The following is a 25,236-nucleotide window of genomic DNA, read 5'->3' as shown; positions in this document are numbered from 1 at the left end:
TTTCACTGTACTCTTCTGATTTATCCCCATCTCGAACGAACCAACAAGTATTACCGATACACACACACACACACATATATATATATATACCTATACACGCCCAACACACATCTTCATATTCGCATACACGGACACCCTTCCCTCATTTCGAAAAAAAATAAAGGAGGGCACGCGCGCGCGCCGCGGAAGTACTTCTGTGAGTTGATCATGTTCAAGAGTTCCTTAGCGACCCATAGCAGCATTGACTATGATCTGTTTCCACTGCTGACGGTGCGCAGCTGCGTGAGTGAAGCGAACGAGAGCAAAAATGGGCCACGCTTCTGTGCTGAGGACAAGATGACAGGCGGCGCGTACGAGATCCGAAATCGAAAGTTGGTCTTGGAGGCGGAAGGGGGAGTGGCGGAAGACACCGGTGGCAGCCGCACCGCTCGTCAATTGTCACCGAATGATCTCTGTACTATCAAGCGGCAACAAGAACGAATCAACGCTCTTCTTACCGCCTCTGCCCACTGTGCCGTACCGCCATGTGTGGCGCTACCTATTGATGTATACATTCAGGAACAGCCGTCCACTGGCGACACCTACGTGGCCAGTGTGGACGCGTTCTCTGGGCTCTCCTTGGGTGATATAATCCGCTCCGGCTGGGGCGTGATGGAGGAGAGCGTGTTTCTCGAGATTCTGAACGCCGTAGAGGCGTTCGGCTACGCGAGTGCCAGCCTTCCCCCACACGGCAATCTTAGCTCCGATGCTATCAAGCAGCTACTCATTGTGCGTGACGGTGCCTGGGAAGCCCGGCAGCCGTCGAGGTGGGTGGTGAGCGATTGGCTGCTCCTCAGCGACGATAGCGTCACCTCGTTTGACCCACAGGCGTTTTTGGGTGACCTAGAGTGGATGCTGCATTCCTCCTTTGCCCAGCTACACATTTCGATGACCGCGGAGCAAGGGAGCTCTCTCATGCCTCCGTATCGTGTCGAGCAGCTCGTGAGTGAGACAGTCGACCGAATTCGCGCTCATTTACTTGGTGAAGAGGCGGGGACACAGGACTCCCCATTTGCGGCTGGTTTCACCCCGCAACCTGAGTCGAGGTCGCAAACACATGTGAATATTTTCCCCAGAAGCGTGGAGGCTGCTCTCTCAGTGGTGGCTGAAGCTGACTTGGCTAAGGCAAAGTTGCCTGCGTACAGAACCGAAGATGCCTCGTTAGCATCCACTAGTCCCCTTCACGACATCAGTTCCCAGCGCGCGTCCACCTCTACAGGAGGTATGGTCGAGTTTCAGGTATCTGGAAGGGCGCCGCCGTCTCCGCCACACCGCCATGACCTCTGCGGCCTTGCGGCAGGAGACCGTGGCACTAGCGGTATCACTGCGAACAATGGAGCTTCTTCGGCAGCACTGACCATACCGCTGACTGCCTCCCTAGAGGAAAGCCAAAAATCCACCGGGCCTGGGACGGCAGATGGGCGGGACACTGGAAGTGAAGGCCCCTGCGCTGCTCGGGATATGTCTCTCAAAGACAAGGTGGCCTACCACCAGGCGGCGTTGCGCCACGAACAGCTTCTGGTAAACAAACACCGTCGTAAAAACGCCCCACTGCCGCCGCGGCCTCAACCAGTGCATCCTCGGGGAGTCAGCTCACGGCCCTCGGTCTTGCAGAGGCCTTCTGACGAGGATGACTACTACTACTACGACCCGCCCTCGCTGACGTCTCCAATCAAGGTGAAGCCGAGTGCATATTTGATGCAGGGTCTCCAGCCTATAGGAAGCGGGCGATCCGATAGCAGCACTGGCAAGCCGAATTCCTCGCCCTCGCGCAGCGCTGGAACGATAAGTGGGGAGGCTTACCAACCGGACGAAGGCTCTCGGTCATCCACGATAGCACGCCGGCCACCACTATCCCTGGTGTCACCTCGGCGGTGCGTCTCTCGGGATCAGCTCCGCGAGCGCCTCCTAGATGGCGTGGTGGACTTCGGAGTCCTGAATCAACGCTGGCGGGCTCAGAAACATCGCCTGCAGCGGGAAGCGGAGTGTCGGCAACGAGAGCAGCGACAGCAGGCTCTCTCTTTTCCCTCGCCGTCTGGTGACGTTCTCAGTCAACCCCCGGCCATACGGGCACAATCGGCAAAGCCGCGTGCGTCCAATCTCCACCATCTTTCGCCCAACTCGCTCTCCGCGCGTGCAAAGTATGCGAGAGCTTTAGACACTCAGAAGCTCTGCACTATAGGAAGCAGCGCGGCGCTCTCGAACTCAGCCGAAAACCGCAGCCCCTGTGCCAGTGCGGCCCCTTCAGGTCGGTGTTCAGTCACCCCGTCGGCTCCTCAGGTCGAAGCGATGCCTCGTTTTGGCTCGGTGAGCGAAAGCCCAGAGCCCAGGCCGCCGTCCCCTATATTCTCCAGGAGTGTTAGCTTCACCGCAGGCAGGAAGGCACCGTGCAGGAGGGCTGCGGCTTGTACCCGGTTTGCACCGCTCCGGATAGTTGGTTGCGACGCAACTGCCAACGCAGCCCAGAGCCGGGCGGGGAAGACGCCAGGAAAACGCCCAGCGTTTTTGCGAATTCCTTCGCGGGGCACACACATTGATACGTCAGCCATAGCTGTGCAATCTGCGGCTGCCAAAACAACTGTAGGCGCACACCCTAAGGCGGGCGCAGAAGATGCAGCGACCGCTGCGGTGGTGGGAACTGCCTGCTTTTCACGACGACAGTCGGCGGCGAGCGTTGAGCCTCGGCCTGTGTACGGCACCAGTGCGAATGGAAAAGGCGCGGTTGGAGTTGGTCGACAGCAGCAACGCTCTGCCAGAGCGGATGCAGGCGCGCCACTAGTGCAGAGAAAGAACGGTACAACAGCGGTTCAGGAGCGCATCACGTCACCGCGTGCACCACCAGCAATGCGTGCTGTGAGTGGATTCTCTCTGGCGAGTGAGCAAAATACTGGGCAGACGACATCGGTACCCATGGCTCTCAAGAAAACTCCAGGTGTTTTGCAAAGGTTCCCTCACCATTCTTCCGAACAGTTCACCAACGGTATGAGGGCTGGTGTACAGCGATGGCCCAACTCTGCCCGCACGGTGTCAGCGCAAGAGAATCCTCTCTTTTCACAACAGACGTACCAGCGTGTCTTGTCGACTGGAGCTCTCCGGCCACAGCTCCACAGCGTTGTCATCACGCATCGTGGGCGACAAGCAGCGGGGATACCAGCCTCCGCAGCACCGCCCTCGTCACTGCTAGGGAAGCCATCATGTAGCGCGCGAAAGAGAACAGGACAACCTGAGGTGTCCAGGACTACGCCACTCAACCCAACGCAGCGAGAGCTGCGCGTGGCCACTGCGGTTGAGGGGGAAAGAGCTCTTTCTTTTGCCAATCGCGGGCTAGTGAAATCTCGGGTCCCCCAGAGGACGCCGCCCGCGCAAGCGGCTGGGCTCTCCCGCAACGCGGATACTCAAATTACTCATGAGCTGCTGACTGCTGCGAACGACAGGTGCCTCGTTTCACGGTGTCAAGAACCGCCACTGGCTGCTACCTCTCGGGCTGATCTTTTTGCCTCTACCCGCCGCGCCAAGCTCATACATCCCCCTTCCCAAAACCGCGTCACAGAGGCTACGACTCAAACTTCACGCCGCAGGATTGTGCCTGTGTCGAGCGCATCCCCGGGCGCTTCTCTCGCTGCTGCAACGCAAGGAGCGATTCAGAGGGACAGGAGGGCCAGAGCTGCCACGAATGTAAAGCGCACCGAGCCGCTGACCTAGGGTAGCGCGCCTCCTGTGAACGAGGTGCCGCCTGGCATTACTCTGCGATATAATCACCTCCCTACGACGTGATGCGATCAATGTCTGTATATTCAGGTGTAGCCGCAGTGATCCAATTTTCTGCGTGAGCCGTGGAGCCATTCTGGATCATTTTCAGGAGGTCTGGCGCAGGTTTTTCTGCGACGGTGACCCTGTTGGTTTTGTGTATGGGCGTCTCTGCATCCCAGAGGGAGGGGATGGTGTTTTGGTACGGGTCGCGTGTGGTCATTTTTTCGTTCTCCTCCCCCCCCCCAGCTTCACATCATGGAGTGATGTACAGGGTGAGTACAGTCTACTTCTGCACCTGGAGTAAGATTGAATCACTGTAGCAGCGAAATAATCTAGGATGATGGCGCAATCACTGCGTGAAAGCTTCGGCTTGCGCCCACTGGGTCGGGCGTGCGGCAACAGGAAGAGGGGCAGGGGCACTCTGAGCAGTGAGGCAGTGGATGAGAGTGCGGCTCGCACACCGCGAACTTTTCGCTGTCACTTTTCAGTCCCCCCCCCCCCCCACCCCACTGAAAGCCGCGTCATGCTGCGCTTCGGGACTTTGGTTTGGGCACCTGAGGCCTGCAATGCGTCATACGCAACGTTTCTTACCGGGTGCTCGAAACGGCAGAGGAAAACCCACGCCACTCTTTGAAATACGAAAATGGGAGCCTTCGATGGTTGAGGTCGCTGCCATTTCGCGTGCCTCCCATTTTTCCAATTCTTGTTGGCGACCGTGGGCGGGATGCCTCCTCGCTCCCCCGCCCGCCTAGATGAACTTCTATTTTCAGCCGCTGATTACGGTGTGTGCCTCAACTCCTTCTGGATGATGTTGTCCACCATTCACGTCACATGCGTTCGTCTCTCTTTCTGTCCTTTTTTTATTACTTTAATACCGTTTTTGTATATACTATACACGGATATCAGGGACGTCTGCAGTGTGTTGGTCTCTTGCCCGCCGAGTCTGTGCACCCCGCTGGAGGGAGTAGGATTCTGCGACTTCTGGCAATCGCTTTACGCGGACCGACTCCGCTGCTGGCCTTCTCGACACACCTTACACGCCCTGTGCTGTGCTGGGGGGAGGGAAGGCGGAGGGAGGGTCTAGAGCAGTTTCTTCACCCCTTGTGGTTTCGTCTATAAGCCTGCCAGGGCTTGGCTGTGAAAATAAAACCGTGATATAAACGAAAAAAAGGGGGGCCCCTCGAATGTACCCTCAATGACCACCTCTAATTCTGTCCTAGACGAGGCAGTGTGGAGAGAGGCCGATGCGACAGGCACGCTCCTGGGGTGTGTGATGGCGTTGTTTTGTGCGGCTATATTGCAACGACTAGTCAGCCGCCACGTGATGTCAAGCGAAAAGGTTCTGGTACCGTTGTCCTCGCGAGGAGAGCGACTCGCCAAGCTACTGAAGGGCCTAAGCGTACGTACGGCTACTGCTGCCGCTGTTGATAAAGCCCATCCGTTGGAGGGTGCCACCACCGACTGGAACGAGTCGGAGACGACCACGAGCGGTACTTCCGCCGAGGAGAGTGAAAGCGATGAAGTGGACACCGAGTACGAGGAAATGGAGGCGTTGCGGCTCAAAATGGTGTTTGTCGTGCGCAGCCCGATGGAGCCAAGGATTACCGCACAAGAAGTCGTTGCGCTAACAGTGTCGGCGGGCGTGGAGTTGGTGGAGCTGCTACTTGGGCAGACGACCCTGGGCAAAACCGCGAGTGTTTTTACACCAGGGTCGTCGTCTTGTATAGGAAATGCTCAGGATCAGCAGCGCTGGCACCATTGGTACCGTTGCTGGAACCGTGTCGGCTGCGGCAAAATAACGCTCAAGTGCCCAGACAAAGACACAATGGAGCTCGTTGTTGCAACTGCCCAGGAGCATCGACTGCCTATGGCGCAGCTTCGGCGTTCAGGTGCGCCTGGCGGCAGAGACGCACAGGCTGTGGTGCCAAAGGAGACTTCCGATCTGGTAGTAGTCGCCCTGGGTCCTGCACCCTCAGATGTGCTTGAGCCGATCACAGGTTCGTTGAAGCTGTATTCCTAATCCAATGTGTTGGTGACACGCTTTCCGGAAAAATCGCGTGTCTTTATGTTTTCCTCCAGTTTTCAGGATATAGGGACGGGACACGGTTTGCAAAAAAAAAAAAGAGTACGCATGCACCTGCAGTCTCCATGAGGTATTCGACGTGACGACATCTTTTCCCCCTGTCGGCCCCCTTCTTTTTTTTTGGGGGGGTTTATGGCGACGATGTTTGGCGGTTTCTATGAGGGATTCGCTCATAGGGATTTTAGTTGTTATACTTTTGACACACCTACTGAGGGTGGCGAACACTGCAGAGAAGGTGACACTGACAGCTGCGGGGCCCGTCTCAAGTATGCGGACGCACGTATCCGTTGGCACCGACACAAACGTGCACCTTTCATTGGTAGGTATACTCTCCGTACTATCTTCGAGTGTCATCTCTGCTCATCTGCGAAAGAGGCTCGCTTTCCCTCTCCAACAGCGTATGTGACGATGCGTCTCATCTCTCTCCTTGTTCCCCCCCCCTCTGAGTTGTGTAGCGCAGTACAGCGCCCATGAAGACCGCTTAAGGAAACTGCGTCAAACTCTTACTCTCAGACACATAGTCTGTTTTTTTTTTGCGTTCTCAGTGCACTCGTGTGCCCACTTGCAACTCCTCCTCTTCTGTGCGCGCGCGTGTGTGTGGGGGGGGGGAGGTCTTGACAAGATCAAAGGTTGTGCGTTTTACTGCGGAGCAGGTGATCGATTTCGTGTGAAACTCTTCACATTCTTTTTCCAGAGTAGCTCGCTCTATTTGCGGCGACACTCGAATCTCTGACTGTCTCTGTCGCTCATGCCCCCAAGACTTCGATAAAAACTTTCAGCGGAAAAGCCTTTTTTGATTGGCCCGACATGCAACCGCGTAAGACACACACTGTTCTTCACCTCCGCCAAGAGGCGGTTACGGTGCAGTGGAGTGGTGGGCAAGAAGGCTGCGCTGTGGTGCTTCTTAGCGGGAGGCTAGAGCTGTATCGCAGTCCATTGACACGTAATCTGCGCTACACCTTTTCACCGGAGACGTGCGTGGTGCTGGAAACTTTCGGTGAGGCGGTTCTGCAGATTGAAGGTGATGCGACCACCATGCGGTCACCTGTTAGTAGCGCCCTCGATGAGATCCACGTGCTGCTGGACACCATGCGCGTGGATGCAATGCTGTCCATCCGCGAGCGAGGAAAGAGTGTCTTGTCCAACTCTGAAGAGGTAAAGGATGCTTGGCAAGGCCCCCGTGTGCTTGTTGTCGGTGAGAACCAGTGGGAAAGGGAGATGGTGTCACGATCGCTGCTTAACCTAGCGGTTCGCCACGGCAGCCCATATGGCATCGGCTTCGTTGATGTGGACGTTGCGATGCCGGTGGTGGGCTGTCCAGGTACGGTCTGTGCTGTCTTTGTGGAGGAGCCCGTGACAGCGCCAGAGGACATCGATGTGATGATGCCGCTCTCATTTTTTCACGGCACGCCCTCTGTTACAAGTGCGACGCGGAAGCGCTACTTGGATTTGTGTGTGTGTATTGCGCAAGCAGCCACCTCGCTCGGGTTCGCCAACTCCAAATTTGAGGCCGGTGGCTTCTTGATCCACTCCTTATCCCCCTCCACAGAGATCCAACACGATGTGTTGAGTGACATTCTCTCCATTTTTTCGGTCACTCACGTCGTCATCACCGGAGCTGACTTGGAGCTGGAAAAGTTTCTGTACAACTCTGTCCTGGGAAGGACTGTACAATTCATTCGATTGCCAAAGCTGGCGGGTGTGCAACCACCAAGCGCCGCTGTGATGGAGCAACGCCGGCGCGTGCAGTTGGAGCGCTACTTTTTCGGCACCGCACGCACAGCTTTGATGGCAGTGCGAGGTGTGGCGCGAGTATCGGATTTGGTTCCTCTGCACGCAGAGACGTTGGAACCACTGGACTGGAACGAGGTGCCGGATCTCTGTCTTGCCGCTGTTGTCTGGGCGGACACAGCCGCGTCTGCCGTGGAGGCAAACGTCGCAGGTCTTGTCGCGCTGCTGGAAGTCGGTAAAGAGTTCGTCAGCTTCCTCGCACCATGCGGTGGCGAGCTGCCTAAACCGTTTTTGGTGATCTCGCCATCTCTCCACCTGCCTCGTGAACTTGTAATACCCCTGTCTGCGACATAGTAGACCGTGTCATCCTGAACGGCATATGCGAAGAGTAGCTCATAAGATCTCCTGTGCCTACACGCACCAAAAGAACGACAGAGGCCCATGAGGCATGCGACAGTCGCAGTTAAGCCGGTCAGCAACGGAAAACCAAAAAAAAAGCAGAAGAAGAAAACCGTAAAAAGGACCCCCCAAACACACACACACACACACACACACATGCGTGTGTGTCACAACACTTCTCTCCCCCTGTTTTTTTTTTGCTCTCTGGTCTACTTCGGCGCTCTGTTTGTCTCTCGGTGTGCGTGTGCGGCACAGGACTCGGCACCACAAGAGCGACCGACAGCCTTGCCTTTCGCGTGGTCTTGTGGCTAAGAACGCTGCCGTTCACGGGTCACCCCCATTGATACGGGTAGTGACTTTCCACAAAGAGGGACAAGAACTCCCTTTTTTTTTCGACAGATGGGAAGCGACGGTGAGTCATACGCGACCAAAGAGGCCACGGAGATTTTGCACTAAGCAACGATCATTGAGGTAGCGGCCGTATCTGCACCAGTTGCCGGAGAGGCATTTTCATTGCGTTGAATATACATTCCAAGTGTTTGTGTACTTTGTCCCACTTCACTCCAGTCCCACTCTGCCTCCCCCCCTCCACCCCCACCCCGCCCGCTTCTTATATATATTTTGGCATCTATTCACCGCGTCTATTCAGTATCTGTCTAGCCAGCACAAAATAGGTCTGCAATACGACACCTCAAGCCCGCCTGCACATCATTTTCCAAAGGACGCAGGAGCCAGTCTTGGTCCCATCCGCGTATTATCCGATCCCTACCCTTCTCCCCTTTTCCCGCTTCCCACACAAACTCAAGTACCGCGCGGTCATCCTCACCAATAACACTGCAGATTGCCCCATCCAGCCATGGACTCGGGTGCTTCCACAATGATGGGCGGCTTTCGCTCAGCCGACGCAGGGACTTCTAGCACGCCTTTTTTCCCCAAAATTAACTCTAGTCTCGAAACTGTCCGACTCACCTACGGTGCTCTTCTCCGACTTTGTTTGCACTCCACCGTGTACTACGGCAGTCAAGGTTTTGTTGCGGAGAAGGTGTTTGGCCACAAAGGCGCCATGGTCACTGCGGAGCGCGAGGCGATGCGCTACGTTCTTTCCATGGGGGCCGAAGTGGGCATCTCTGTTCTCATTATGCCGGCCCGGTACTTGGCTGCATCTTCGACCCCACGGTTTATGCTGGACTACATGTTCACTCGCTGGTCAGATGTGCTGGCACTGCTTGATCGTTTCCACCCTGCCGCATACGCCAGCTATACCATGTACGCCTTCGCAAGCTCCGACGATGAATGGAACTTTGATTTTTTCACTTGGCAGATCCCATCATTGGTCATGACGCTAGGGAAACTAATCGCGCGCCGTCGCCTTGTCGGGGCAGAGCGATGCCGCACAAAGCGAATCCTTGGAGTGATGCTTGCACAGTTGTTTTTGCGAGCTTACATGTCCACGTTTTCCATAATGATTCCTGAACAAGGCTCTGAGGCGGTGGTGGCGATGTTTGTGACGGTTTGCGAGGGCATGGCAACATCCTATCTCGCGCGACACACGTGGCCGTACCCCTGGGATGACGTCAAAGGAATGTCATCTACAAATACGACGAGCTCTTCCACTGCGATGGTGTCGGAAGGGGCCGACACACCGCCGACTGACCACAGCAGAGGTACAGAGAAACCCGGTTATGGTTTGGATTAAAGCGTAAAAAAAATAAGTACGCTGATTTTGAGGAAAAAAACGGGGAGATGAGAGTAGGGAGGGATGAGGTGTGGATTCGGAGAAAAGGATGAGGCGATGCGGACCGGGGCAACGGAGAAAGGTGGAAGCACGTGCAGAGACTTGTGGGTGCGCATTGCTCGACACTGTGCCAAAAGTGCTCACTTGCAATCGATGGCTTCAGCTGCTGCCTCGTCTTTGTCACATCAACATGAACACAAATGCACCATCACACTCTTGCTGACACACACACACACACACGCACACACACACACACACGACTCGTGCAGAGCAGGACGGGGAACATATACATAGCAGTGCGAAGGATTGTCCCAGCCCTCCGTCATGGTATCTGAAGCTTCGGAGAGTACAGTGGGGGGTAGATCATGCCGTCTACTTCTTCACGTGCTGATGAGCGCATCCCTCTCAATCCGTTTGTTATTTCCTCGCCTTTTTACTTTGTGTGACTCGTAGGTTTTATTTTAGGCTGCACTTTGTACACACACACCCCTTTTTCCTCTCCTATTTTTTGTTGTTTTTGCTGTCTTGTTAGGCCCATTCTTGTGGTATGCGTGTTTGACTCTCCCGACTCTGTGTGTGTGTGTGTGTGTTTGTGTGTGTAGATGTTTTGCCTTCTTGTTTCTTGTTGTTGTGGGGCTGTTATCCTAGCGGTTATGGCTGTCAGAATTGTTGTTTTCTGCTGTCGATTGTTTTTTATTTTATTTCCGCATCCACTTTTTCGTTCTCGAATGTCTTTGTGTTAACAGGTGCTTGTGTTTGAATGGGCGGTGATGTTATCCACGTTGGTTGCTGATCCTGTCGCCATGATCCTTGGGCCACGCACATCGGGGCCTCATGGATACACTTGACTGTGTTGTTCTAAAGACTCGAAGAAGGAGAGGGGGTGGGGAGGAGGGGGTAGCTGCGTGCTGTCTTTTCCTCGGCAAAGGGAGGGCGTAAAGCATTGTCTGTTGAGGGACCGCTTCTCTTCCTGATGCTCTCAATATGCCCCCCCCCCTCCTTGTCACTCAAGTACACACTCACCCAAACAAACAAACATGTAAGTGCCCGTCAGATGCAGGCATCCGAAGGTTTATGGTCATTATTTGGCAAAGCTATCTTTTTCATTTTGAGTGTGTCTATTGTGTCGCAGAGTGAGAGTCCAACTGTATTCGACTTCACTCCACCCTACCCCCATCCCCCATCCCCAATGTGCCACAGACCCAGGATATAATGCAGCGCAACGATAGAAACTGGACATGCCACTGTTCACTCAACCGTTTGAACACAATCTCTACAAACCTCCTCCCCGGAAGGTCATGTCACACCTAGCCTCCCATTATACCCCCTTTTCTGTAGTGCACGCCTGGGAGTGGTTGAGGTCTTCCTACCGGCAGGGCAGCTCGGGGTGGATCGGGATGAGTTATCGCCATTCAGGAGCCTTCTCTATCGTACGGAAGATATTGGCGTCTTACCTACCCACGCGTCGCTAAAACGAAGCACCAGCCAGGAGCCGAACCACGCACACTTGGTAGCCACAGGTCACTCGTACCTTCCCACACCTCTTGGGTATGCCACCTTCTCAGAAACAGATGTGGCTTGTGACGGGGAGAGGGCTAGGGGTGACTTGGCGGTTCCGCAGTGTTGCTACTGATCGCCCCTAATGCTTCAAGCTGATGCTGGTCTCTGTTGTTAGGCTTGTCTCATCACCCGAGACACAGACGAGGGAGAGGATGGAACATGACCGCTTATGGTTAAACGCCCTGTTTTCTCGTTTTTCCCCCTAGTCTGCAGCACCCACACTTGCGTGTGTACTGCTCTTGTGGAGCCAAACCTCGCTTAGATCGCTCTTCTTGGCCGTCGCTGCTGTGTTTTTCCTTCCTCATTTTTTTTGCCAGCTTTAATTCGGAGGAAGAGTGGGGCAGGTGAGTGAGGGAGTGGGTGTGAGGGGATTCTGAGTTGTGGTTTTCGTTCTAGGGCTCCGGGTCTTTGTCCCCTCCTTCCTTCCCCCCCCCCCCCCACACACACTTTTTATCTGCTTGTATCCGTTCGTGCGTTTCCGTGCCCTTGAAAGTTTCCTGTTGTACGTTTTTTCTCCAGTCTTCGCTTGGGTGCCCTTCCCGCCTCTTTTCCTCTCTTTTCCCCCGTTTATTTGATCTCCTCGCCTTTTTCATTCTCCTGCCTCCTCCCCCCCCCCCCCAAATCTCAGGTCGCACTTTTTTTCGCCCCGCACGTTTTTTTTTTCTTCTGGGGGGCGGGCGATAGGAGGACGTCCATCTCCAGCCTTCTTTTTCTTCTTTTATTAGGACCAGCTCCCACACTTGGACAAAGGTGTTGGCGATACTTCTAGTGCGACTCGTTTGTGTCCCCGACATGCATGCGGTGGACACCACACGGGAAAGGAAGCTGTGCATGAGGAGCGAGGGGAGGTGTACACAGTTTGGTGGTGTCTCCTCGCTAGAATAAAAGACAGCGACAACATGAAATGCTGTGAATCAACGATAAGCATCTGAGCTTCGGCGGCAATAAAAAACACGAAAACAATGACGCACTCCGCCAAGGGTCAAGAAAAAAAAACGAGTCACGAACACTTTGCGACCGACTAACAGACGCGGTATAGGCGAAGGTCCCTGGCGACACGTGCTTGGTCCCTCTTTGATCAGACAACAGAGGAGAGAGCCATTGGCGACAGGTAGCCAATGAAGCGGAGTGCTGCACTTGGCCACTTCCTGGGGGGACGCACGTTCTCTCAAAGGTGGAGGATCGACATTGACAAGATAAAAACCCAGGTATCTGGCTTCCCAACGTTGACGGCAGTCGTCAAGAGTGCATATCAGTATGTGACACAGGCATTCCCGGACAACGGCGTCTCCGCTTTCGAAAAAAAAAAGATACGGGAGTGAAATAGAGGTTGGAGATGGTGCTGTATTTTTTTGTGTGTGTCCTCCTCCTCTGGAGGAGGTGACAAAGAGTTACCGTTATGCATGCGAATAGCTGCTGAGAATGCTATTACCATTTGAGCACCTGGTGCAGTGTGCACAAAGTGGATGCTCGAGAAATTTGCTGTACATGTGTTTAGCTCCCGTTTTCGGTCGCTCTTTGTGCCTCCCAAGATCTCCAGAGTGAGCGGGCATTAGCGTCCTCTCCGAGACTATTTTTTCCATTGTTGTGCGCACTATTCTTCTGGCTTCTCTCTGTCCTTGCTGCCTCACGATGCGCCTTTCACCTCTCCGGCCTCGGTGATGGACATTGCTCTTTCCTAGTTTTGCCTCTGTCGTGGTCCCTGGCAAGCAGCCCTGTTGTGGGACAAGAACACACGTAGTGCTCGATTTACGGACTGTCGCCCCTCCCCCTCCCCGACCAAACACACACACACACACACACACACACACACACACACCTCTATACCTACAGAAACACTCACGCACAGGGGTAGCCAGCGCTTTCGTGTGGGAGATAATTTGATGTCTTTGTTTCGCATTTCTCAGGTCCATCGCCCTTCAAAGCCCTGAAGAAAAGTGAAGGAAAGCAGGAAAGACAAGGCGGAGTGCGAACCCCACCCGTTTTTTATTGCTTTCGACGCATCATGACCTCGTCTGTCACGCACGCCGCGTCGCCCCGCAATGCTCTCCTCGAGCCCAAGGAGGCGGCTGCGTTTTACGATTCAGTGTGCCGCAGCGAGGGTGTCTTTGTCCACTCGACATTTCTCAAGCAATTGCTTCTGGGCACCGCGATCATCCAGTTCGAGAATGGATACCTTGGTGAAAGCGGAACGGGTCCCATCATTCGCACCCTCCAACGAACACCACTCCGTGCGCTGAACCTGGAAAAATGTGCCTTGACTAGGGAGAACATCAAGACGCTGTGTGACGGGCTATCAGATCACCCGCAACTGGAGAAGATTGATCTCCGTGGTGTTTCATTAACCCTCGGCGAAGCCAAGGAGCTGCTGCACCTAGTGACGCGCAACACACGCATTACAGAAGTGCTGATGGATGAGTGTGCGCCCAAATACGTCGCCATTCAGCAGCAGTGCAGCCGCAACGCGCAGACAACGAGTTGGATTAATGAGTGTGTCATTTGTGGTGCGGCCGTTTCCTCCAAGGAGAGGGAGTCGTGCGAGACGCAAGTCACTCGATTGGCCCTTGATCACTTGAGACCAGCTGAAAACTCCGTAAGCGTGGAAGGCTTGCGAGTGTTGTGTGGTGCGTTGCAACACTGTCTCAGTCACAACAGAGGTGTTCTGGCTGTCTGTGAGGGCCGCTGTGAGATGTCGCTCGCTGAGGACTTATACCGCTGCGTGTCTAGCATTAACGAGGCCTTCGTGCGGCAGATGCCATACGATGCGCCAAAGGCTCTTCTTCTCCGGACTTACCTGTCATCCCAACATAGTCGACTGAAGGCAGAGACGGGGAGAATAACGGAGGGGCAGCAGGGGGCGCATAGATCTGGACAACCCGTTACACCCGCGCTTTCTCTGTTGGTACCTGGGCCAGTGAATGCAGCGGAGGAAGAGCAATGGCGCACCAAGCAGCGCACCTGCACGGATATCGACGAGTTCTTCGACGATGAGAAATACCGGAATCTCCCTCGCTGCACTGTGTGCGGTTACAGAGCGGAGTGCTCCCAGGACGGCCCCACTTGGCTGCTGCGTGTGCTGCATAAAGACATCATCGAGCATGGCGCCGTTATCACACCTGTCGCCCTGATGCGGATCTGCCGTCTATTCGCGCACTACGCGAAATTGCGGCCGTGCTCACGACGCTGTGTTCGCCACTTGGTACGCTACGGTCTGTACGGCTACGGCGGCGTGAATTGCAGCTACGCCAGCGGCTATGAATCCGTCTCAAGTGTCGTTGGTGGCCACGCAGAGCTCCAGCGGCTTCCCGTTGTGAACTTCAGCGTGGTGGATATCGAGAGGGAGGTGGTCGAGGACGTGCGCGGGACGGAGCTAAACTGTGCCTTGACGGTGGCGAGCGCTCTGGGAGACGTGGAGGGGGTTCCCGTGGACCCCTATCTTTTATTTTCGATAGGTCGACATCTGCGCCATCAGTCGGTGGAAACATTAGGCATGGATCTGGCCAGCGCCTGCGATGCCGCAAGGTTGGTTGGCTGCCTTCATGTGAGTGAAGCGCCTTTCAAGCACGGTTATGGCTCAGAAGTCGCCGAAGAGCCGCCGCGAGACCTTGTCGCGGACTGGGCCACGTGGAGTAGCAGCAGCAGTGAGACTACAGTCCAGAAGTGGCTCCACCAAGCTTTTTCCCACAGGCGACAGCGTGTCTGCGTGGTGGATGGCCCTCATCGTGATCTTTTCGACAACATACGCGCCATCCTGTGGACGCTGCGGCGGCAGCCCCGCTCCATTTTGGTGACGGTGAAGTTCTCCATAGCGTGGCTGTCACTCCCAAACGGGGTCATACCGCTTGGCACATCGACCCACACACACGGTATCTACACCACCGCGAAGGTGGTCGGACAAACTACCGTGGACAGCACTGTAAATATCATTCTGCAGTGCCCGTTTGGCGTTCAAACCGGAAACAGGGGCTTTTTCTATCTTCCGAAGACGATATTCCTGCAGATTGTTCAAGGACTGGCCTTCGTCTTTTTGGACTCTGTGGGCCCAGAGTACCGCTCATCGGGTCGAAACCCGCCCGTTTACGGGTACGAGCTGGTCGGACGCTCTATCGGTGTCGCGTCCTCGGATGCACTCGCTCTTCTACGAAGGCTACTAATGAGCTCGTTAGTGCTGGGACTCGAGCAGGGACAGCCAGCGGCACCAGTGTGGGAGTCCATTTTTGGATCTTGTGATGTGATAGAAATGCGGCACCTCTTATCTCCCGAGTACTTGCCGGAATCACTGCAGTTTCTCCGCGATATGGTCCAGAGAAGGCGGGCAGTAGGAATGAAGTCCGACCTATCAGATTGCCACTGCGGCTTTGGCCGGCGACGTCCACTTCAATTGAGTGTTCCGCGCACATACTGGGAGCGAGTCTTGTTATACAGTCGTTACCCATCACAGCTCCTGTATTTGTTCAGTGAGGTAATTGGCACTCAGAAAGGCGTTCAGTGGCTACAAGATGCGCTGCGCGTTGCGGCGGTGGGGCTCACGCCTCAAAGCAAATGTAGTCCACCCCCCCAAATGGAGATCAGCTCGAGTACGACGAATTGCCGAGATGCCCTCGTCTCTTCTCCTCCTCCCGCTACAGCTGCACGCCAATGGGCCGTGACATTCCCGATTCCACTGCAGAGAGTTCACTGTACCATCTTTGCGAAGTCTTGTGACTCCCTCGACGGCCCCCCGGCTGGTGCGCCCGCAAGATTGGGAGTGCTGTCCCAAAAACAGCGTGCTAGCGTGAAGCGCGAGCAGCTGTTGTCAACGTCGCCGAATTCCACGGCAATAAAAACGCCGAAGCCGCCCTCCGCGCCGCGGCCGGGCGGGAGGAGGATGCAGGACCTAGGGAAGTCTTCCATCTCCAGATCGGCAACGAAGAGTTCGCCACGGGGGAAGAGTTCGCCACGAGGGAAGGGTTCGCCACGGGGGAAGAGGTCGCCACGGGGGAAGAGTTCGCCACGGGGGAAGAGTTCGCCACGAGGGAAGGGTTCGCCACGGGGGAAGGGTTCGCCACGGGGGAAGAGGTCGCCACGGGGGAAGAAGTCGCCACGGGGGAGGAGATCGCCACGGGCGAGTTCTGCCGAAAGCCAAGCCTCAGATGGCAAAAGAAACAGCACGAATGCTGCTTTCACATCCTCTTCCTCGGAGGGACGACCTTCGCTTCTCATCGACCATCCCTTGGTTATGCTTCAGCAGGAGTGGGAGGAGAAACGGTTGCGGCGGCAGGTGATCCTTGAAGCAGCGTCGTCGGTCGGGATTCTCGAGTTTCTTCGCAGTGTTCAGCAGCCCTGCTCGGCTATCAAGCGACTGGGAAAGCAGTCGAATATGATGTCACAGGAGGTGCATCTAAAAGGCGCTCGCGCTTGCGACATCGCAGGCAGCGGGGAACCGGTCGTATCGATTCCCGCTCGACTGCTAGGGAAGCCATGGGTGGTGGTACCATTTCCAACCGATAGCTTGACAGCAACAACCTACTCGCCCACTTCATCCGACACGCTGCTCCTCTTCATCGGTGACACCGTGAGTGCCTACTGTCAGAGCGAGTCACGGCTGCTCTGCGGCCCCCTCGCCATGTGTGACGATCCTGTGTTGGTGGATTTTCCCTTCAGCACGGGTATTGATGCAGCGGTGACGCACCCAAACCAGCCGCAACGTGTCTTCTTCTTCTCGGGTAGAGAGTGGCTGCTGTTTGATTTATCTCTTGCCGAGTGTGTCGACGGTCCCTACGCGATTAGCAGCCACGGGCAATTCAGGCGGCTACCGGCGATCTTTCATGACACCCTGGATGGCGTAATTCACATCCCACACACGCACTTACTCGTCTTTTTCCGGGACTGGTGCTACGTCGTCTTCGACGTCTGCACGCGACGATGTGTCGGTGGTATGGGCTTTCTCTGTCCCACGTTGAAAGGGGCCGCCTCCGGGACAGAGACATTCCCCGACATGCCGCCCGCGCTAAAGGATCTCATACACAGACTCCACCCCTCCGCTGCAACCTCTCGAAACACACACCCCAGTCGCCTCGGTCAAGAAGGATCAGGTGCACTGGGCAGTGACACCGACGACGAAGCGCTGCAGGCGGCTACAGGTGCGGGCGCTAAGGACTCTACCGTGCCCCCGCTCCTGCTGTCTAGCGAGCTTCAGGGACAGCTAGGAACTGCACCGCTAGCGGGTTTTTGCGTTGGCAGTGCGGATGGCGAAAAGACTGCAGAGACGTACTACGTGGTGAGTCGCACCGGCGCCGTTGTGCCAGTGCGTTGGGAGGCCCTTGAGAACACAAAGACAGCAGCTCACACGCAAGACATCGGCGCCGAGGGGTGTTGTGAGTCGCAGCGTCGGTGGCTTCTAAATGTGCAAAGGGGAACTTTGCCCAAGACGGAGATGCCCCTGCAGAATCTGCCGCTTATCTTTCGCCAGTTCACAGCGGCGGCTCTCACAAGCTTGTATGAGTCGGCAATCCGGGCAGGGTGCGTGTTGAGCCCATCATGCCCCGTTTCACCGGTATCATCGCCTCCGTTATGTGTTTTTGACCCTGAGAAACCTTTGCCCGCCGGCTGCGCTTCTGCACGCTTCTCTTTGGCCTCGGACGAGGCAACCAAAGGGGAAGTCGATGGAGGCACCAAGACGTGTACCGATCAGGCGAACTCGCTACCACGCAACCAAGGCAAATTCTTGTCCACCAGTATCGTCACAAAGATCACCTCCTCACTGATTGCGACAAGCCTGGGCGAGCGTATGCCCATCGCGCTGTCACGCACAAGGCCAGTGCAGCAGAAAAGCACCACGGCTGCGGGTAACTCCACATGGCATGACGAGGTTCTGTTTTACGGAGATGCAGAGGAGACGGAGCCGGTGTATGGATCTCGAGAGTCGGCTAGCCTGACTGCAGAACACCAATCCTCGCTGCAGCTGAAGGAAACGGAGGCACCCGTTCGCGTGGGCGACGGGGTGGGAATCCATCGATTATCCTTCATCGCCTATGACCTCGGGGCTTCTGCCCCGCAGCGCATCTTCACGGCTTTGTTGTTAATCCTGGACACTTCCGCGCTCCCTTCGTCAGTTCTGCGGTTCTCTCCTTTAGTGGCGTTTGTGGAAAGCAGCACCGATGGTGAGGTGTACTTTTTGCAGGCGGTCATTCGCATCACCAGTCCGTTGGTGGCCGCGCGTTGGGGGAGCGGCACTGGCCCTGCGACTCCCTCGCCCGCGCGTTTTTGGCGGTTGCGATTCCGCACGCGAGTACCGGCCTTTCTTGGCATTGTGCGTCTTTTCTGGATGGAGGCCATGCCAGGGTACTTGGGGGAAACGCATGTGCAGGCACCAACAGCGTTTTCGCCGTCCATGGGATTAATGCTCAGAGCACCGTTGGAGTTCACCGCCAGTGATGGAAAAGTCACGTCCACCCACCCTTTGCCTCCGGGCCGCGAAGTGGAACGCCGAGACCCCCTCATTATCGAGGCGAGCAAGCTGCTCCAGAAATCGAAGCAGCTCATTGTGCGTGACAACATGCATCCTGTGTTCATCGATGACCCACGTCGCACCGGTACGGGCTGGTTCGCCCCGCACGCAGTGGTCCCCGAACTGGGGAACTCCTCCATGTGCACGTGTCTTTTCGTGTGTGCTTCCTCCATATTACAATTGGGCTGGGTCCAACACGGCGAAACCGTCGCGGTGACACAGACAGAGGCACAACCGATTTTGCGCCACGCAGCCTTCTGTGGAATACCCTATCCCTTTGTCTTTGGATGGGATTCTGCTTTTTACCCAGACCCGCAGAGGCACCCCGGCAGGGTTGCCCTCCTCCGCGGTGAATGGATGCTGCTGTGGAACCTTCAAGAAGGGCGACCTTGCAGCGATGTGCTGTTGTGGCGCAGCTCCGCTCTGCTTGGGAACCTAGGGTGCGTCCCTGTTTCCGCCATAATCTCTGTCATCAATTGCTGGTCTAGCCCTGCAGGAAGTGCAGTAATCGGTATATTCCATTCGGCGTCGTCGTTCGAAGAGGAGGTGATGTATGTTGAATTCGATTTGGAAAAAGGTTCCGTGATTGATGTCCCCATGCCACTGGCAGCAGTGCTGACGACTCGCTTCGGTGCAGCACCACCACCTCCTGGCAAAACCCTCCACACCGTCCTGTGCACCCCGCGCACGCCATCAACGTGGTACATGTTCTGGGAGCGCTCCTTACAAACAGTTTCGATGACTTTGATTTTGGCCGACAAAGATGAGGAGGGTGACGATGGTGCCGCTAGTATTCAACCATTGGCCGAGTCCAGTCTCTTCTATTCGCTGCCGCTGAGCCTGCGTGAATGGGGCCAGCAGCAACACCACTCTCGGATACTCCTGGATGTGCCGCGCCTCCTGGCAACACTGGAAGAGACGGGACGCGATGATGTCATAATCACCGGCCTGCAGCTTCACAGCACAGGCGGCCGCGTTGGCGAGAGGACGAGCTGGCAGGTGGAATGCAGAGAAGGCAACGACAGCGAGTGGAAAGCTGTGGCTCTTCATCACCAAGCTGCTGGCGGCCGTGTCTGTGCAGAAACCCTGTGGGCGCCCAGCGAAGCCTACACGCTGAGGAAAAGCCCATATTGGAGTCTGTCGCGTTTGGCATCATCTCGAGACCCAGATGCCTTCCTGAATGAGAATATTCCTTCGTCCTCATGCGAAGTGTCCGTGACTCAATTATATTCACAGCTCCGGCTGTTGACGGTGCCACGTCGGAGCTGTAGGCAGGTGCCGACACGCGTTTCAGGTGCTATGACAGCAACAACCCCGAACGATATCCAATCCTTTTTTTCTGGCAGCGCGCTAGGATCCATAACTTTGTTGTTGCAGCCGTGTGGTGCGGCAGTAGTCCCTGTCGCAAGTGCGTCCTCTGGCAGCGGTGTGTACGAGCTACTCTGGGACTACGGATCGGCGCCGACGGCCCTGTGCAGTGTCTCCTTTACTGTTTGCAATAGTGCACGAGCCAGTGTTGAGTGCACTTGGTCGATGTGGCACAGCAACACGCCGGCCGCTCCGGGTATCTGCTGCGCCAAGACGACAAGGCAACTCGAAATGAGTGAAGAATCTGGTTTTTGTACGCTCCACTGGTTCCCAGATGGCCCTTATCGCTATTGGCGCCTTCAGTGTGAATGGGGGACGGTGGCGGATGTTGCCAGTCGTGGTTCTACACCCTCCGCTCTCACTGTGTCACGTTTTAGTGCCTACGAATACGACGGCCCGGTCGTTACTGTCTATAACGCAACCGGTGGTGGTCGGAGAGCGACACCGCTGTTGTGGCCGATGGCCGATGGCGCGACCACCTCACCATATCGCCTGCACTGTGTTCCCAACAGCGTTGTTCAGCTGATGCGTGTTCCGCACGCTCTAACTCTCTGGGAGACAGATTTTCTCTGCGAAGGAGGCAGCTGCACGGCACGGATCGCTGTAGAGTTCACCAATGAGCCCATGAAGTGGTCTACCGCGGCTGAGACGGTAATTAACACTGGCGCTACGACCAGGTCCACACCGCAGCGTTTCTCATTGTCGTGGCCAAGCTGCGGCGCGCGTGTTTTTTGGCGACTGCGTGTGCTTGCGTCGTCCGCTGACGTCACGTTGCATTTGATGCACGTGCGGCTCGGCCACTGCCCGGCAAGCACTCACCGCTCTCTGCTCCAGCCTGAGTCCGCGTGGAATCATTCAGTCTCTCTTGATACCACGGTCAGTCCTTGCCAGGCCTCCCGCCTGAGCTTTTCCCTCCCTACTCGGGTGGAGGCCCCAGTAGAGGAGCCGCCCGTCTCGACGCTCACCTTGAGCCACCCCCATCGACTTGTGCGAGTGCGAGCCGTACTTCCAAGCAGGACTTGTCGCTACAATGTGGAGTACCTGGGGCAGGACGGAGCCTCGTGGCTCTTCGCCGCCGTATTGGATAGCTGCCGTGCAGATGATTTGAGCACTCCTAGTTTGTTGAGAAGCTCTGCCCCAGGGTTGGCATCTGTTTCCTGGGATGGCGCCCTTGTCTCATCCAGCACCCACTGGCGCCTTCGCCGGGTGGATGGGACCTCACTCGAGCAGCCGAGGAATGTGGAGTGGTTCGAGTGCAGCTCCGAGTATCTGGAGAACATAGACACCGCGGAAATACCCGGAATGACGGTGTGCACGACCGGTTTCACGGAGCTGCAGTTTCCATCCGCGCTGAGTGGACGCTCGGCATACCGCACGACTGCGAGCGAATCCGGTTTAGTCGGGGTTTTACCGATGCCGGTGCTGCGGTGCACCGCGCGGGGTTTGTTTAGCGCGTGCGCTGATCAGGAATCCACAGGATCGGCTGTGACATGGTCCTTTGTCTCTCCTGTGATGCTCACTCAGATTCTGCTTCTCGTGGAAGCCACGATAGGGGAACGTGATACTGCCGCTCTTGTTGAGAGTTCAGCGGGCGAAAGCGGCTCTTCTGCATCGAATCTCGCAGAAACGGCCGCACCATCCGTGGCCTGGCCAGAAAATCAGCCTCTTCAGAGGGTGTTCGTGGAGACAAGTGACAACGGGGAAGATTACGTCACAGTTGCCGAAGCAATGCTGCGTCTGTGCGACAGGACCATCGCGCTTAGCTGGGTAGGGGTCCCGGCTGCTGCGTATTGGCGCCTCAACTTTATGCCACGAATAGAGTCCACCGCCGATCCAGAAAATGGGCGGCCGGCGATCAATCAATCCCTCACCTTCACTCTGGACTTGTACGCAGCACGCTGGTTGGTTCGACGGAGCGGTCCCGCCATTGCGCAGGTTACAAAGCCCATACCAGGGTATTACTCAAACACGGTGCTCCGTGCATGGATCTCGGAGTCGTTCAGCGCTGAGGGACCTTTCGTGCAGTCGTGTCAGCGTGCGTTGGAGGAGTACAGGAACACGGAAAACCAGCTCACAGGCAAGGACGGCATGAGCCGGCTAGCGAAGGTGGCAGGCGCGGTGCAGAGCCTGAAACAGAAGTACCAAGCATTCCTACAGAAGGCGGCGAAGGAGGCTGCGCGCCGCATCCGTCTGGAGATCGCCGATCTTGGGTTGGAGGAGGGCGAGGGAGGCCCCCGTGCGGTCCCCTCTCTCGTGCTGCCGTCGGTTTCACCTAAAGTGTCGGGGTGGGTGTCGGAGTCGCGTCTCTCGTCCGATCTCATCTACCTACTCGTGGAATCGGCAAGGGTCGCATCGATTGGCGGCCCCCACATGCTGCGCCTTGTCGAACTCATGCATCATCCGCTGGCGTTCCGGGACGCGCTGTGTTTTACGAAGAAATCGGCACGGTGGTTTTACCCGTCTCTGGAAGCTGTCGGCTCCCTCGAGAAGGCCTGGTACGGTTTTCCGGCGGCCAGCGTCTGTGCATCCCTCTGTGTGTACTGGAGTCTCTCCACAGCGCTACAGCGCCGGCTTGGCGTACTCGTCGAGGCAGAAGACACGCTTACACCTCTAAATGAGCACGTTGCGAGCCCGCTGGTTGTCGTTCGCGTTGCCCAGTCGCCTTGGGTGCCAAGTGACCACTTTCCGACCGTGGCACCATTTCTCTACGCCGCTGGGTTCGCGGAGCAGCCCGTAACGGTGGCGTTCGCCATCAACGACATCGTCTTCACGCCCCCGTACGCGATGGGCATACCTGACGCCCACGACTCGCAGTCTCTTCTGAGTCCATATCCGTACACGATCGCGGCGGGAGTCAACTTTGTGCAGCAGTGCCCGCTGTCGCACTGTCCCGCATCGGTGATGGATGCACTTCGCTACATGCTCCCTTCAAGTGCCTTCGTGGTGGATGCGAAAGGCAACGCGACGATCCGGCCTACGTTCGTGCTAACTGTCAGCTCCCTTCATGCGGGGAGCGGTTTTGGAGACCAACATCACGGTGCCGTGCTGCGCTTCACGGTGCCCGGTGTCGGGGTCAACTTTGGCCTTCCAGGCCTCATCATGGACTCGATTGAGTTCGAGGTGCTCCTCACAGCGCCCAATCATGTTTTATCGGACAGTAGTACATCATCGGAGGGGCGGCGTTGCTGTCAGATGAACTTTATCTCTCACGGCGCACGCTTTTTAGGTATCACGACGGACTCCTCGCCGGTATTGCCCGAGGCAGTAGTCGAGCACGGCACCCCCAATCCTGACGCCGGACTTCCTTTGAGTCTGGTCGGATGGGTCGATAACAACGAGCTACCTTTGGTGCACCTGCGTGGCAATTTCGGTAGCGCTCATTTCAGTGGAATATCGGCAATCCCCGGCGCCGTGGTGACTGAGTTGAACTTCACAACAATCTGCCACGTGGAGGCTCCCGCGCTTCTGGGGGGAGAGGCGGCGCCCTCCTCTGCGGTTGGCGACACCAACGATGCCTTCTGGGTGTCTGCGCCCTTGGATGGCGAGGGACAGGTATTCTTTTCAGGGTTACTGCGCAGCTGCAACTGCGCCTGCACTATAGACACGTCCTGCGGCGAGGGCCATACGCCGGTGCGGCTGAGTAACTTTCAAATTGCGGCGGTTGGTTTCAGTGTGGCAGATTTGGAGGCGCTCTCGCACGCTTGCATCGGTGAAGAGGAAGGGGCTGCTCCGCAAAGGTTTTCCATGCCAGTAGCAGAGACGACGGGGTATGGCGTCGCCGGCTTACGCCTTGAAGTCGCCGCCACGCTGCGCGTGTTGGCGGGTGGCGGCGGCGGCCCAGCGCGCATGTTTCTGATGGGCAAAGCAGTTCTGAATATTGAAAACAGTGTTATCCCCGATGCTGAACTGGAGATGGAGGGAAAAACAGGATTCTTCTCGCTTACTGCGCGGTGCGTGTATTCGCTCCTAGTGGGTGACATCCTCGTCGAGGCGTCCGCTGATGAGCCCATATTTGTTCGGCTCGTTCGCGTGTCCATGGATTCCCAGAGTATTAGCATGGGGGCCGGCGAAGACGCAACCTCTGTGGCACCACTGCGGTTCTTGATGTCTGGTCACGGGCGCCTCTTTGGGTCTCATCACGCGGCGCGAGTGACGCTGGAGGTGTCGCAAGGACCGGGGCCATTTAGTTCCGTGACCCTATTGGCGGCGTCCTTGTGCCACCCTGGTCTCGTCATCACACTCCAGGATAGTGTTCTGTCGAATGCCTGGCGCTTTGCTCAGGTCACGGTGAACGAGACTGCACTGCGAGACACGATTGAGCGTGAGATGGGTAATGTCCCAATTGTTGCGGCATTGGTGGCGCACAAAGTGAGATTGGCGCTGCTCATCACCTCCATCGTACCCGAGCCGTATGACATGGAGGCGAAGCGCCTGTCGTGCCGTGTGAAAGGCCTTTTATACGGTGCATCCTTTGACGTGGCTACCTCCATCGTAGCTCCTGATGATGTCGAGGATCTCTGGTCTCTTCTTGGGGCACAGTGCATCCCTGAAATTGTGGAGCAGTGTGAGGCCAATATTTGGACGTCATTTGCCAACGTTGTAGGACTGCGTGTTTCCAGTTTTGCCGATCTCCCCGAGATGAATGCCACGAGGGAAAGTGTCCTGTGACGTCGTGAATCCCATGTTGCGGGTGTGTGGGTGTTTTTTGTTTTTGATGTATCATTCGCACACGCCCTCGTCCGTGCAAGTATAATATCGAGGTACTCGGAGCACCACCATCGGCGGTTCTTTTTGTTCTCCGAATATATTTAGTATATTATATGTTCTTTATACTAGTCGTGAAAGTCGATGTACAGCCCCGCCCTCAATCGGAGAGTCTACCACCACTACAAAAAGAGCAAACTCGGAAATTATCCCCTCCCCCCCCCCCCCCCCACACACACACAATTTTGTAGTGGGGCGAGGTCCCAGCGGTCCACAACATTATTGGACCAGCTTTGCATTCCTGGAATCGTACCTGCTGGCGCACATTTTCTATTTCTCCAGTCCTCGTTCTCTCCCCCGAGGGTATGAGGGCAATCC

The 25,236-nt window shown here is 56.2% G+C and overlaps 5 protein-coding genes across 5 annotated transcripts; all 5 read left to right on the top strand.

Annotated features, from left to right (window-relative positions):
* Positions 1 to 207: 207 nt before the first annotated feature.
* On the top strand, positions 208 to 3,741 carry JKF63_03026 (uncharacterized protein; the record flags this gene model as incomplete). Its single annotated transcript, XM_067899048.1, has 1 exon — positions 208 to 3,741. One exon carries the CDS (start codon positions 208 to 210, stop codon positions 3,739 to 3,741), a length of 3,534 nt encoding a protein of 1,177 aa, XP_067755492.1.
* A 1,243-nt stretch (positions 3,742 to 4,984) lies between these two features.
* Positions 4,985 to 5,809, top strand: JKF63_03025 (uncharacterized protein; the record flags this gene model as incomplete). Its single annotated transcript, XM_067899047.1, has 1 exon — positions 4,985 to 5,809. One exon carries the CDS (start codon positions 4,985 to 4,987, stop codon positions 5,807 to 5,809), a length of 825 nt encoding a protein of 274 aa, XP_067755491.1.
* Positions 5,810 to 6,679: 870 nt separating this feature from the next.
* Positions 6,680 to 7,957, top strand: JKF63_03024 (uncharacterized protein; the record flags this gene model as incomplete). The annotated part of the gene is made up of 1 exon (XM_067899046.1): positions 6,680 to 7,957. One exon carries the CDS (start codon positions 6,680 to 6,682, stop codon positions 7,955 to 7,957), a length of 1,278 nt encoding a protein of 425 aa, XP_067755490.1.
* Positions 7,958 to 8,858: 901 nt separating this feature from the next.
* Positions 8,859 to 9,698, top strand: JKF63_03023 (uncharacterized protein; the record flags this gene model as incomplete). Its single annotated transcript, XM_067899045.1, has 1 exon — positions 8,859 to 9,698. The coding sequence occupies one exon, from the start codon at positions 8,859 to 8,861 to the stop codon at positions 9,696 to 9,698; it is 840 nt and encodes a 279-aa protein (XP_067755489.1).
* A 3,604-nt stretch (positions 9,699 to 13,302) lies between these two features.
* Positions 13,303 to 24,822, top strand: JKF63_03022 (uncharacterized protein; the record flags this gene model as incomplete). Its single annotated transcript, XM_067899044.1, has 1 exon — positions 13,303 to 24,822. The coding sequence occupies one exon, from the start codon at positions 13,303 to 13,305 to the stop codon at positions 24,820 to 24,822; it is 11,520 nt and encodes a 3,839-aa protein (XP_067755488.1).
* Positions 24,823 to 25,236: the final 414 nt, after the last annotated feature.

This window comes from Porcisia hertigi, chromosome 30, assembly GCF_017918235.1.
Source record: "Porcisia hertigi strain C119 chromosome 30, whole genome shotgun sequence".
NCBI classification, from domain to species: Eukaryota; Euglenozoa; class Kinetoplastea; order Trypanosomatida; family Trypanosomatidae; genus Porcisia; species Porcisia hertigi.
This window is presented reverse-complemented; position numbering and strand designations above follow the sequence as displayed.